A 14,462-nucleotide genomic window follows, 5' to 3' on the forward strand; every position below is an offset into this window, starting at 1 on the left:
ATCCACTATAAATATGTAATCTGTATTACAATTTTATTGGGTAGGAATAAAATTTATTTTTTTGAGTGGGAAAATATAGAAAAAATTCTACAAGATCTGAAAAGTGTCAGGAAAACTAAAATTTATTTCTTACAGACCTTTCACAGTGAACCTGTATTACTTTTATTGCTGAAGTGAGAAGGGGACAGGTTCCAGGGTACAAATTATGAACAAAATTCTTAACTTTGATCATGAGAGGTCACACAGTAATTATGTCATTGCTCAAAATTTTTTAGAGTTCTTAAAAATTGTCTTCAGAACCTGAACCATGTAGCTTTTTATAATGGATAATATATGCACATGGTTAAAAAAATATAAAAAGATTCCTTTCTATTTTTGTTCCCAATTTGTCCAGTTCCCATTCCTCCCCATAGGTAACAAAATACACATTTTTCCCCCTCTCTTTGTTTTTTAATTTATCTTAGAGATTATTCCATGTAAAGTATACAAAAGTTTACTTATTCTTTTTACAGCTGCTTTGATTGTGTGGATGTGCCATACTCTATGTAACCAGTTCTCTCTTATTAAGCATTTGGCCTGTTTTCTTTTGCTGTTATAAACAATGTGCAGCTTTTTTTCTTTTTTAAACTTCAGTGATAATCAGGCTTTATCCTTTTTTATAGATGTCGAAAACTGTATTCTGAGTCATATTTGATAAATGAGTGGGGCCATCAAACCGGGTGATAGTGTTTTAGGTCAGAAATATTTAGTGTTTTTGAACTGTTTCAAAAGTGTTGAACAAAACTGTTCAAAAGTGTTTCTGAAGTGTTTCTTCAGAATTTCAGAAGCATTACTTCATAATATGCATTCGTATCATGATTGGAATAATTTTACTACCTCTTAAAATTACTACTTCAGGACGCCTGGGTGGCTCAGTCAAGCAACTGACTCTTGATTTCAGCTCAGGTCATGGGGTCGAGCCCCACATAGGGCTCCATCACGCTCCATGCTCAGCATGTATTCTCTCTCTCCCTCTGTCGCTCTCCCCCACTCACGCGCTTTCTCTAAAATAAAATGAAACACTTTTTATTTATTTTTTTTTAATTTTTTTTTTTTAACGTTTATTTATTTTTGAGGCAGAGAGAGACAGAGCATGAACAGGGGAGGGTCAGAGAGAGGGAGACACAGAATCTGAAACAGGCTCCAGGCTCTGAGCTGTCAGCACAGAGCCAGACGCGGGGCTCGAACTCACGGACCGTGAGATCATGACCTGAGCCGAAGTCAGCCGCTTAACCGACTGAGCCACCCAGGCGCCCCGAAACACTTTTTAAAAAAATTACTGCTTCAAGGATAAGTATTGGTTTGGAATAAAAGTTTTGATGCATTTCCAAAAAGTCCTGTTGCATTACCTCATAGGTATACTTTGTATAATGAGATTGGAGAGGTTCAAACAAGAATAGCTAAAATGATAAGTTAACAGGAGACAGCTCTTACATGCTAAGAATAAGATAAATTTAAGGCTTTTTACCCCTAACTGAAATCTGTTAACTGTGAATATTCAACAGCGTGAATTTGTACTTGTATATTATATCTCAAAATAAACACATGGACCTCAGCGGGAATTAGAAAGCTCCGAGGGTTCGACCTACCCCCCCCCCCCCATTTGATAAGAGAAACTAAAGCAGCATGTCTGAGTGACTTACTTAAATTTACAGGACAAATTAGTGGGAGAGTCAAAACTGTAGCCCAGGTCTAATGACATTTATGACTTTCTTTGGAAAATTTAATTTGAAGCCTAACAGTTTGGAATAAATAAAATAATGTTCTGATTTACACTGTGGATAAATTAGGACCCGTTAACTTAGGTGAAATTTTAAAAACTTTGAGCAACTTTATGAATGTCTAAACCACAAATGGCTACTTAGGACTTGTATCATATCTAGTCCTTAAGGATAGTGAGACCTTGCCCTTTGCCTCTCTGTGCCTGGCATCTAGTATAGCTGTCACGACATGGTCAGGGCTTGAGGAACATTGTTAATAGTGAGTCTTGTTTTCCTAGAGCACATTTCACAGACTTTTATTGACAAGGTACAGGAGAATAAGTAGGAACTGTGGAACTGACCCTGTTCAGCAGTAGGTCCATTCCAGCATAGAGTGAAAATGGCCCCTGGCTATATAGTTTGTATGTTACTTTCGAACATTCATCCACTTTTCATTTCAATTAAACAAACACTTACTGAGCATTTTGTATTATACCAGACTCAGGGGATACCAAGATGAGGAAGAGAAAGTTCTGCTTTTTGAGAAGCTCATGATGAGGGGAGGTGGGAACAAAACACACTCACAAGGCTCCATGTTAGAGAGATTCATGTCATGTAGAAGCTGACTAAGGAGAAGATTTATTTTCCTAAGTAGGGTTGAAGAAAGTATCACAAGGCAAACCTTGATGAATATGTTTTCCAGCAGTGTTAGGGCTAGGAACCATCATAGGAGAAAAGTGGGAAGTGTGCTAATAGGGGAGGTAGTTTAGAATTCCTAGCAGAGAGAACAGTTTATGTCAAAGCAGAGATTTTGAATTGTGTGGCACATTTGGGGAAGGAAGAATAGGTTTGGGTGGTGTGCATGGATCACAGATTGCTTTGGGGAGATGGCAGGACATGAGGTATTATATAAGTAGGTGGTACTTAATGAAATTTAGTGAGTTTTTCAATCCCTTTAACAACGTTCAAGTGTTTTCATATATTGCTTAAATTTTTTGTTTCTTAAAAATTTTTGTTTTTTATTGTTTGAATTATCAGATTCTCTTTTAAAAAGTATTTTCTTTAAACTGTTACAGATTATAGTTAATACCCTTCTCATCTGACAGGGGAATTGTGTTTAGCAGTATTTGTTTAATACTTTTCCTATAGTCTATTCTGATCAGTAACACTGTGTGTGACCAAGTCATTGATAGGCACTAAAGATAACTTTATTTCCCTTTATCCTGTACCCATGTGGTGGGTCCTTTTTATTTTACATCCTTAATATCATTTGACATCTTCTATACTTACACTTGTTTCCTCCCTTTTCTCCTATTTGAAATCAGACCTCCATCATCTTTTAACCAGACTGTTGTTTATAGAGTATCCAGTGGGCTACTTCGTTACTACCAGAGTACCTTCCTAAAACACAAGCGATTATTTCCCTGTAAAATCTTTTAGTGAGTGGCTCCACTTGATGTAAACTCCTTGCTAGACTTCTGTTGTCCTGTTCCTCTGATACCAGTTTATCTTTCATCAGTTCTTTATACACATCCTGTGCTTCAGCCCAATCTGACTATTCATGCTTCTTTCAAATATGCGATACCATTTCAAGCTTCCATACCTTTACACATATTAACTGCTTTGTTTCAGATGCCCTTCCTTATCCCCAGGCAACTCCTATTCATACTTTTAGACCTGGTTCAGGTCATTTTTCCTTCCTGTAACTTTTTTTTTTTTTTTTTTTTTTTTTGAGCTGCTACTGTACCTAGTATGTGTCTCTTAATTGCTTTTATCATGTTATAGCATTGCTATTTGCATATCTGTCTCTGACCATGAATTGCTTGAGGGGAAAGATTTGGTTTGCATTTGTGTGAGCAACACTTAACTACTGGTCTATGCTAAAGATCATTATCAAGTATCTAAATAGATATCTAACAAAAGATATCCCAAAACGGAATTATTCTAGACTTCTCAAAATATCAGTGTAATAACTAAGGAATAGTTTACTGTATATGGTACATAGCTTGTACTGATTCATTAAACTGCCTATGACAGGTTAGTGATATCATAGAGATTGGTTCAAACCCATTTGAACATGCTATTGCAGATCATAACAAGGGACTGCCTGATTATAAGAATGCCAGTCAGGGACGTCTATGTGGCTTAGTTGATTAAGGATCCAACTTTGACTCAGGTCATGATCTCATGGTTTCGTTTGTGAGGTCAAGCCCCACACTGGGCTCTCTACTGTCAGCGTGGAGACTGCTTCGTATCCTCTGTTCCCCTCTCTCTGCCCCTCCTTCACGCACACACTTTCTCTCTCTCAAAATAAATAAACATTAAAAAAAAAAAAAAAAAGGAATGCCAGTCAGTAACATATCAGTTGTACCAATTCTTGTGTATTTATACATTTTGCCAGTAACTCTTAGAATTGAATTGCAGTTATGCAAAAGATATTATATGTTCCACTTCATCCATACACAGTTGACCCTTGAAAATCCATGTATAGCTTTTTATTCTCCCCAAACTTCATAGCTTACTGTTGTTGATCAGAAGACTTACTGATACCAAAACAATTAACACATAATTTATATGTTACATGTATTATATTCTGTATTCTTACAATAACATAAGCAAAGAAAAGAATATTATTAAGAAAATCATAATAAGAAAATACATTTACAGTACTATATAGCATGTTGATCAGGAAAAAAGTCCCCATGTAAGTGGACCCATGCATTTCAAACTCATGTTGATCAAGGGTCAGCTGTAATATGAAAAACCAAAAGAATATTTATATTTACAAAATGTTGAGGGCTGGATTAAGTCTCATCTTAATCATTGTGATTTGGGAGTGTTTTAACACCTAAAGTTTAGAAATATTAGTCGGGAGTCAATCAGGTATCAGAAGTTGTATATAGCCAGGCTTGTACTATAAGAAATATTCAGTGACTGAATGATAAGGCATTGTGTTAGACATGGTACGAAATGTAAAGGTTCTTGTCTTCAACAATGTTATAATCAGGTCAGTAATTTCCAGATAATTGAAGTTTTAAAATTTTATTATTTTAAAATAGTATTTTCTCTTCCCTTTTCTCACTCATATCCTGGCATAGTTGTTTTATTCTAACCTGTTGTGGGCTAAGAAACCAAAAACAAATGGACTTTGAGTGAGATTCCAATTCTTAGACTTTGTGATAGATACAAATAAAAACAACTTATTTCCAAGTTGAAGGATGTATTCTAAAGATTTGGGTTGCAGAAAAATCATTTTCTGGTTTAGCTGACTATTTATGTTATTGAACAGTTATCTAGAGAACTGATTTCCAAAGGTGTAGAGTAGGTTTTATAGCTATGATTTTTACTCCCACATCTTCCCTGAGTAGGTGACACTATGCAGTAGTTAACCAGAGGAAGAGTGGGGGAACGAATTTTGGCCATTTATGTGGTGGCCACAGTGGCTGCAGTAAAATGAATCAGGGAGAGCTTAATTAATAGATATGATTGGATGCGTAGTCAGGAGTAAGATTTTGATAATTTTTGAAATTAATTTTAAGAGCAATATGAAACCATTTTGAGAAGAGGAATGTACGTGCTAATTTACATTTTATGAAGGTTATTCTGGCTGCTTACCATGAGAAGGTTGGAATTTGAAGGTGTAAAAGGAGGGGTGCGGAGAGATCAAAGTGACTTAGTAGGCTAGGCTGGTAGCGAGGGAGATAGAGGAAAGTGCCTGAATTTGAATTGGAGACGTACGTTGAAAGTAGAATCAATAAAGACTTTTTTATGTTCCAACAATGTGACTGCCTTTGGTTCTTTAGTTACCTTCCATAATGCTGTTTTGTGTCTACTGTTTTCTTTCCCCTCTCCTCTTATGTCTAGCATGCAGACTCCCATTTATCTTTCAAAACCTATCTCAGAATCCTTCACTATCATAGCATTATTTTGGCTTATTTATTTATTAAGTTTTTATTAATTGTTTTTCTAGTTTAATCAGTTGTAATCAAACTTAGATTACAGGGTTAAGAAGTGAATGATTGATTATGAAATTGAAGTGTTGCAAAGGATTTTCATGTTAAACATAACTGAACTCCCAATCAAATCTGTGAGACTGCGTCCCTGCCACATGTCCTTACACAAGAAAATAATTGTCCTCTAGAGGGTGCACATTACAAAGCCTCTGTGGTCAGATAAAACTGGTTTTGTACTAACATCAGACATACCCCTCCATCTGCTGGTCACAGGAAAAATTCATCTTGTGTTCATATATTTTTGATCTTTCTAGCACTATGCTCACTATAACTTTTTTCATTCTTTGGCCTTTATGAAATATTACAGATTTTTTTTGTGAGTATCTTTAAAAAAATTTACTCAGTATTTGGATTTAGAAACAACTCTAATACTGTGTGTCTTTTTGTGTTTACTTCCATGTACTATTCTTAATATAACAGTCAACTTGCCTTTTGGAATAACTTGCAACTGATGGAAATACTTTTGTGTCTTAAAACAGTGATTTTCATTATACTAATCTTTATGTTTTATAATCCTCATCATTAAATTGAATATCTTGGAACTATTTTAAACTCTTTGTTGACACAACTCCACAAAATAGCTGCTTTATTCCAATTTTCCTTTCTACTTTATTGTTTCAGTACTTAGAGGTGAATTTATGTGATAAAAGTCATATGAAGTTATATAAATTCATTTTCTTCTGATTTGTTATAAAGCTAAAGTATATTAATATAACTAAATAGCTATTGAGTAAGTGGAGTGCACAAAAAGCAAATATTCTTATTAGTATACAATTATATTTAACTATGTATATATGTAGCCATATATATATGTGTGTGTGTGTGTGTGTGTGTATATATATGTGTATATATATATATATATATATATATATATATAGCTATGTATATATGCTATGTGCATATTATCATCCCAGGTAGTTAGGCCATATTATAATAATGAAATTTAGACTTAAGGAGTAGAGAAAATTACATTACAGAACTTAAGATGAATAATTAGCATTTATGTGATAATTAGCATTTACAGTGATTTTTCTTGGGTTCCATGACCAACAAAAGGTTAACCACAACAGAATTGGGGCTCATTAACCCATTATTTCTTTGCATTTTGCTTTTCTGTTAATTCTGTGGAAAGTGTAGTTTTGATCTGAAAGTAAGTGATTCTATTCTCTCCACTTGATTTTGACTTTTTTACTTTTTTTTTTTAAATAAGGATTAAGTATCAGTTACATTTTACCTATGCTTGCAAGGTTGTTTTGTGCAAATGTATGGTTTTCTATCTTAACAGTATTCACTTTTTACAGGGCAGTGTGTGGGTTTCTTTTTCATTGTAGTATCTCTTTCTAACAAACAGGAATACTCTGAAGATAGTAACTCCGAGCCAAATGTGGATTTGGAAAATCAGTACTATAATTCCAAAGCATTAAAAGAAGATGACCCAAAGGCAGCATTAAGCAGTTTTCAAAAGGTTCATATTTTTTCTGATTGATTCTGTGTCTTAAAGTTTATTTTTTTTAAATGATGTCTTAGATCAAATAAGTTCCAAGTGATTTTATCTCAGAAATGTGTTTTGGATACTGAGTGGTAATCCTATAAATAAGTTTGCATTTATGCAGCACATGCACATATTTCAAAATGAATATCCTGTTTTTTCTAATCAAGCTGTCTATAGAGCAGGGCCATTGTCCTGAAAAGCTAGTGTGGTTCTGGACAAAGGAAATCAACATGAATGGTCAATAGGTATTACCCCTGCAATTTTATTCCTTCTTCGGGGACAGATCACACAGGTGTGGTTTCAGTGTTAAGTAAGGTGATTTCTTGACTATTGATACACTTTTGGATTATTCTTATCAATGGATTATTCAGATGGGAAAAAAAAAAGGATTTATGGGACTATATAATAGTCAAGTAGTAGTTCTTACTTAATATTTGATGAAGAAACTTAAAAATTAGCTCACTTATCCTTAAGCATTTTAAGACTCGTTTCCTTTTTAAAGCTTTAAAAAATGGCATTGAGAAATGTAATTCTTGGGGAAACCTTCTTAATTCGTATGATGGAAAACTAATTCAAAACAGACGTTGTCATTAGAAAATAACATTAACATTTTTGTTAGGCTAAAAATGTCTTCTATTTTTTAGGTTTTGGAACTTGAAGGTGAAAAAGGAGAATGGGGATTTAAAGCACTGAAGCAAATGATTAAGATTAACTTCAAGTTGGTAAGATTTGTTTTGAGGGGAATTAAACTAATAATGAAATGAATTCTGTAGGTAAAAACCACATGGCAGCAAAATGGCATTATATCTACCTCTTTAAAATAATTCTGTTGATACATTTCCGTATTTAGCCTAGCTTTCATTTGTGACTACCACAATACTAAGTAAAAAACATTCTGCAAAGAAATCAAACTTTTTTGAAAGCTTATCCTTTAGATACTCAGACAGTGTTTGGCTTCCTTATTAACAGGACTTTTCCAAAAACTGTTGTTTATTTTGGAATTTTAAAATTTTACTTTGTATTACAAGGAGTTCCTCTTCCACTGATAAGGACAAAAACCTTAGCATTATTCTTGACTCCTCTCTTTGTCTCTCACCCCTCAAATAATCCATTGGTAATTCCAGGTGTCTTTATATCTTTTAAAAATATATCCAGTATCTGACTGCTGCTTAACCATTTTTATCTCTATTACTCTGGTTCAAACCAACATCATCTCTCACCTGGATTATTTCAGTAGCTTCTTCTATCCTTGCCTTATTAACAGTTTATTCTCCACAAGCAGCAGGGTGATCCTTTTTGTTTTTGTTTTTGTTGTTAGAGTGATCCTTTTAAAATGTAAGTGAGACTGTGTCATCCCTTTGCTCTAAATCTTCTAATGGTTCCCACTCTCCTTAATAAAATCCAAATCCTGGGGTATCTAGCTGGCTCAGTCGGTTAAGTGTATGACTCCTGATTTTGGCTCAGGTCCTGATCTCATAGTTCGTGAGATCGGTTTGTGAGTTCAAGCCCTGCATCAGGTTCTGCACGGAGAGTGTTGAGCCTGCGTCATATTCTCTCTCTCCCTCTCTGCCCCTCCCCTACTCATGCACCCTCTCTCAAAATAAATAAATAAAACTTAAAATAATAATAATAATAATAATAATAAAATAAAATCCAAATCCTTACCATGACCTATAACACCCTACATCATCTTACCTTTTCTGATCTTATTTTCTCTGTACGGCTTCCTTGCTGTTCCTCCTGTCATCCTAAGGATGCGCCTACTCATAAACACTTGTATTTGCTATTTCCTCTGCCCCAAATGCTCCTCTGTAATAGTCGTATGGCTCTTTTCTTCATTTGATCAGATCTCTATTCGGTGTCACCGTATATTAGGATGGCCTCCCTCTGGACCACCTTATGTAAAATAGCATCCTTCTCACCATCACTTACATTCATCTTACCCTGCTGGGTTTTTTTTCTTTGAATATATCACCGCTTAATTGCCTTTCTGCTGCCCTCATCCCCATGGGTGGTAAGGTCCATGAGAGCAGGACTTTGTTTTATTCACTGTTATATTCCTACCACCTGTAGTAGTGGCTGGCATTCAGTAGGTACTCATATATGTTGTAGAAGTTATAAATAATCTGGAACTGTCATGACATTGTACCTTCATAGAATTGGTAGTCTTCAGGAGTGCAGGGTAGAGGTGGAGGGGAAAAAAATGGTTAGACAAGAGGACTAGTGACAGGCGTAAACCTTAAAATCACTAAAGGTAGAGGAACTTTTGAGAAGCTTAGAGAGCAGAGGTAAACACTTGCTTCTGTGGCAGATGAAAGGATAGCTGGTAATCTGTTACCACTTTATTTTTCTCCTGTCTCTAATTTCTCATATGTCTCCTCCCTGTCACCATTAACTTCTCTGTCCCTTCTGTTTGAAATTGAACTCCCTGAATTGACTGTTACTTTTGTCCAGGTAACTTCTGCTAATCTTGCATCCTGTTCTTCTTGCCATATTCTCACTTTGGCATCCTCACCTACCTTTAGTAATAGAAGCCCTCCATGACATTTACAAAAACTATCCACAAAATATTTTAGCTCATTCTTCACGCCCCAAAATATCAAGACTATTCAAAACATTTTAAACAGTAATAAGTATGTTGTCAATTGCTTTTAAGTATCATTAAAAAAGGAAAATGTCTGTCTTGGGTTTACCCAAAGAATATGTTGCACAAAGCCCTTGTGCTTTCTTTCCATTTATTATTTGTGAAAATATTAAACACAAATACATACTATATTTAAATCAATAGCTTAGATATGGGAGAAACATCAGGTGTCTCAAGGGATAGAGATTTTGATTAAGTAATTTTAGTGACATTAGAACCTCATTGTTCAACTCTTAAGATTCTACGATTTGAGGGGCCCCCGGGTGGCTCAGTTGGATAAGTGTCTGACTTTGGCTCAGGTCATGATCTTACAGCTCGTGAGGTTGAGCTCCGCGTTGGGCTCTCTGCTGACAGCTCAGAGCCTGGAGCCTGCTTCAGATTTTGTGTCTCCCTCTCTCTCTCTGCCCCTTCCCTGCTTTCACTCACTCTCTCTCTATCAAAAATACACATTAAAAAAAATTTTTTTAAAAGATTCTATGATTTGAAATAATACAATAGACCCTATAGAAATTGACTTTCTTAACATACTAGCAGTAGTTTAGTGTTTGAGCCCATTTAAATATATGCTACCCATAAAACTTGATCTTACCATTTTACCTTGAGCCAAGATGGTAAGCAAGTAAGGGAAAGGATTATTTGTATTTTGTGTTATTTTTCCCTGCCTTCCTTCTCTATCTTTTATTTGCTCAAACAACATCTGTGAATAAGTTGTGTTTTATAAGAGTAGTTTGAGCTTCCGCCCCTCAGTTTCTAGTTGGATTCAGAATAGGACCCATGTTGCCGTGTGAAGGTTTTGAGCAATAAAAAGTTAGAAGGGTTTTGTTTTCAACTGCTCTGTGTTAACTGCTGCAATTTACCTGATCTTCCTGTAGTCTTTAATTACAGTAACAGAATTATTGAAAAATGAGCTTTAAAGTTATTAGAGTATAAAGAAATGAATTAAAAACGAACTTTCTGCTAAAATCCTATTTCTAATTTGCCTTTTGCCATAAGATATGTTCTGTAACTTGGGTTTTAACATTACTAGGATATTACCTATTATTTACCCTCCATGGTACTGACATATTTGGAAATACAAGTGGTTTGATTTATATATATATATATATATAACTACATGTATATATAACTAAGGTTTTTCCCTTGTTCTGTCCATTTTTCCCCCCACCCCAACTACTGTTTTCTTTTTTGTAATTCCATTCTTGCTTAGGTTTCAGGGAGTCTTCTCATGTTTTTTTTTGTCCCTCATGCTGTATCCCAGGGCAGGACATAGTCATAAGCAGGAAAATTACATTATCATTTTTCATCCTAATAAACACATGTGGTCGTTAATCAAGAAAAACACTGTATCTGCCAGTGTCCTACCTCCCTGATTAAAAGTGGAGTAGAACCCAGTAAAAAGAGGGATTAATAGCAGTTGGAGATTGTCGGGACTGTGGATTCAGGTTATTAGATTAGACTCATAAATGGACTTCCATGGTATACTTTTTTTTTTTTTAATGTTTATTTATTTTTGAGAGACAGAGAGAGTGAGCAGGGGAGGTGCAGAGAGAGGGAGACACAGAATCCAAAGCAGGCTGCAGGGTCCGAGCTGTCAGCACAGAGCCTGATGCGGGGCTCGAACTCACCAAGTGTGAGATCATGACCTGAGCCAAAGTCTGATGCCCAACCAACTGAGCCACCCAGGCGCCCCTTCCATGGTATACTTTGAGGGATGATAGGCCATTCGCCAAAATACTTAAGTGATTGAAATTTCAGGGGTAATTCCTTATTTCCTCTGATCTCTCATGTTTTCTTGGAATAACCACAGTAATGCAAATAGTCCTGCAAGGAATAGCAACATTAGCTATATCTGCTATTGAGTAAAGCCTTGGGTGGGAGGACTTTTCTCAATAGTGGGATGAGTACCTGGGCTTGAAAAGTTTCCTTCACCTCACATTTTACTGTTGAACCAACCAATAATGAATGGAGAAAAGAAACATACCGCTATTGTTGGAGAACTTTCTCATCAAGGGGTAAATCTTCAGAAGAGGATATAGCTGATATCTGTGTAGTTGAGACCCAAGGCATTTGAAAAGTTGGATTTATTTGTATTTTTTGGTTTGTGAATATTGTAGTAGTTCTTATGATTTCAATAAATGTACAATGAGAACATATCTGAAATTTTGAAAATTTGTAAATTGTAGTCTTTCATAGGCTAACTTCATAAATTTGGTTCATGTGTCCCAGTGATTTAGAAATTTCAAATTTAAGCTAAAATGTTTATAGCGTTTCTGTCATACATACTTTCTCTATCGTAAAACCTTATTTTTCAATTACGTAGTAATATGTACTATAATCTTAATTGTATAGAAATTTTCGTGCATAAATACATATCTAATAATGCATTTTTCTTCCCTCATAGACAAACTTTCCAGAAATGATGAACAGATATAAACAACTATTGACCTATATTCGGAGTGCAGTCACAAGAAATTATTCTGAAAAATCCATTAATTCTATTCTTGATTATATCTCTACTTCTAAACAGGTTAGATTCTGGTTGTTCCTTTTAGTACTTATCAATGTGTTGTTATTTATACTAAAGTCTTTGTTCTTTTTTTTTTTTTTTTTTTTTTTTTTAATAAGATCTAGAGGTTCTAGTTAAGCAGTTTTGCCAGTCAGTAAAGTGCTTTAGAAATAATGTACTCTATATTGTTTTCTTATAGTACTAATTATGCAATATTAAAAGGTAATAAGTAGCTTAATCTCTTCAAATAATATCTTGAGATACCAACATAATCTGCACACAACTTTTGTAGACTTAAACTCCCATACAGTTACTATTATAGTTTGTTTCAACAAACTCCATTACCACCTCAGTTAGATTTGTGTAGATTTGATTAACTACACATCCTTGAAGGGATACCCTGTACTCATATTAGTACTTGGCATTGCCATTAGGTGTTTAGTAAATTCTTTTATAAAGAATGGGTGGATGATGGAGGACAAAAGGAACAGTTAATGATGAAGAAACTACAGTGGACCTTGGGAATGATAGTGCTTTTGCTATTTTAGATTTTGGTTATTAAGAAAAGCAATGATGATGTTATTGTATTGCTAAGGGAATTTTTAATTGGATTGTTTGTTCATATTCTTTTAAGCAACATAGTCCTAAGTTTCAGCTTTCTTAAACCATGGTATTTTAGCACAAGAAGTATTCTCTGTCATTTAGGATTGCTTAAAACATTTGATATTTTTTGTGTTCATAATAAAAAATGTTCATCTCAGAATCTCTTTGATTCTTTTCTACTCGATGTCATTTTTATTTCTTGAGGTAGTTTATTACTTTTATGCTTTATATCTAAAATATATGTAATGGAAATAGAGAAAAATAAACTTAAAATTGACCCTTGAACAACATGGGGGCTAGGATGCCAACCCCTTGTCCCTCCTACCTCACAGTTCAAAATCTGCGTATAACTTACTCCTCAAAAACTTAACTACTGGGGTGGCTCAGTTGGTTGGGCATCTGACTTCATCTCGGGTCCTGATCCCATGCTTCGTGGGTTCGAGCCCCGTGTCAGGCTCTGTGCTCATAGCTCTGAGCCTGGAGTCTGCTTCAGATTCTGTGTCTCCTTCTCTCTCTGCCCCTCCCCTGCTTGCATTCTGTATCCCCAAAATAAATAAATACTAAAAAAAACAAAAAAAAACAACAACAAAAAAAACCCAAAACTTAACTACTAATAGCCTGCTGTTGACCAGAAGCTTTACCTGTAACATAAACAGTTGATTAACATACTTTGTATGTTATGTATATGGTATATTCTTACAATAAAGTAAACTAGAGGAAAAAATGTTATGGAGAAAATTATAAGGAAGAGAAGATACATTTATGGTACTGTACATTTATGGGTACTGTATCAAAAAAATCCGCATATAAGTGGACTCGTGCAGTTCAAACCCATGTTGTTCAAGGGTCAACTGTATATGTTTTATTAAAACATTAGCACTTAATGCCACTAATTCTAGAGTTGTTACATATCAAAGGGATTTTCTTAAGTGAGAAAATATTTTTTGGGTTTTAAAACCAGGTCTCCTCAAAACATTTTTGGTACACTATAAATGTTATGCCACATGTTAGTGGGGGGGATTAATTTTAAAACTTTAAGATTGTGTGTTGCCTCATGCTACTATATGTAAGCTTTTGTCTTTTGAAAGTACGAATAGGTATTGGGTGGGGGATACTCAGCTTATTCAGTATGCCATCAGCAGTCGTGAATAAATAGGCAGCCTTTTCTGAAAGTATTAAATTTTCCTGTCCTCGTGGCCCTCTTACCTCTTGATCCTATTAAGTAGAGATCTAGAGAATCAGATATTCAAACAAAGGCAGAGCCCAGTGTGTGGAGAGGAGGGTGGGTGGGGGAGCTTATTGTAATGCAAAACAAAGGGTAAGTTCCATCAAAAAATGTCACACTCAGACTTGTGAATTGATGGTGTTTAGACATAGCTCAAATTGTGCTAGATTTTTCCCTCTACCCAACCCCAGCACTTTACCAGTAACCTAAGAGTTGTGTAGTTGAGTTACTTGATAGGTT

General features: G+C 35.0%; 1 protein-coding gene across 3 annotated transcripts in view; it reads left to right on the forward strand.

The window, feature by feature from the left end:
• The window catches only part of COPS2 (COP9 signalosome subunit 2), a 31,295-nt gene that overhangs the window by 4,596 nt on the left and 12,237 nt on the right, over window positions 1–14,462 (forward strand). For all 3 annotated transcript variants that reach the window (XR_009264161.1, XM_058737795.1, XM_058737796.1), the window contains exons 2-4: window positions 7,104–7,217; window positions 7,889–7,966; window positions 12,290–12,415. Coding sequence is in view for 2 of the 3 variants with exons in the window: in XM_058737795.1 (XP_058593778.1) it covers window positions 7,104–7,217; window positions 7,889–7,966; window positions 12,290–12,415 (318 nt within the window). In the remaining variant the exon portion in view is untranslated. The remainder of the gene's footprint in view (window positions 1–7,103; window positions 7,218–7,888; window positions 7,967–12,289; window positions 12,416–14,462) is intronic.

The sequence above is a fragment of the Neofelis nebulosa genome, chromosome 7 (genome assembly GCF_028018385.1).
Source record: "Neofelis nebulosa isolate mNeoNeb1 chromosome 7, mNeoNeb1.pri, whole genome shotgun sequence".
In the NCBI taxonomy this organism is placed as follows: domain Eukaryota; kingdom Metazoa; phylum Chordata; class Mammalia; order Carnivora; family Felidae; genus Neofelis; species Neofelis nebulosa.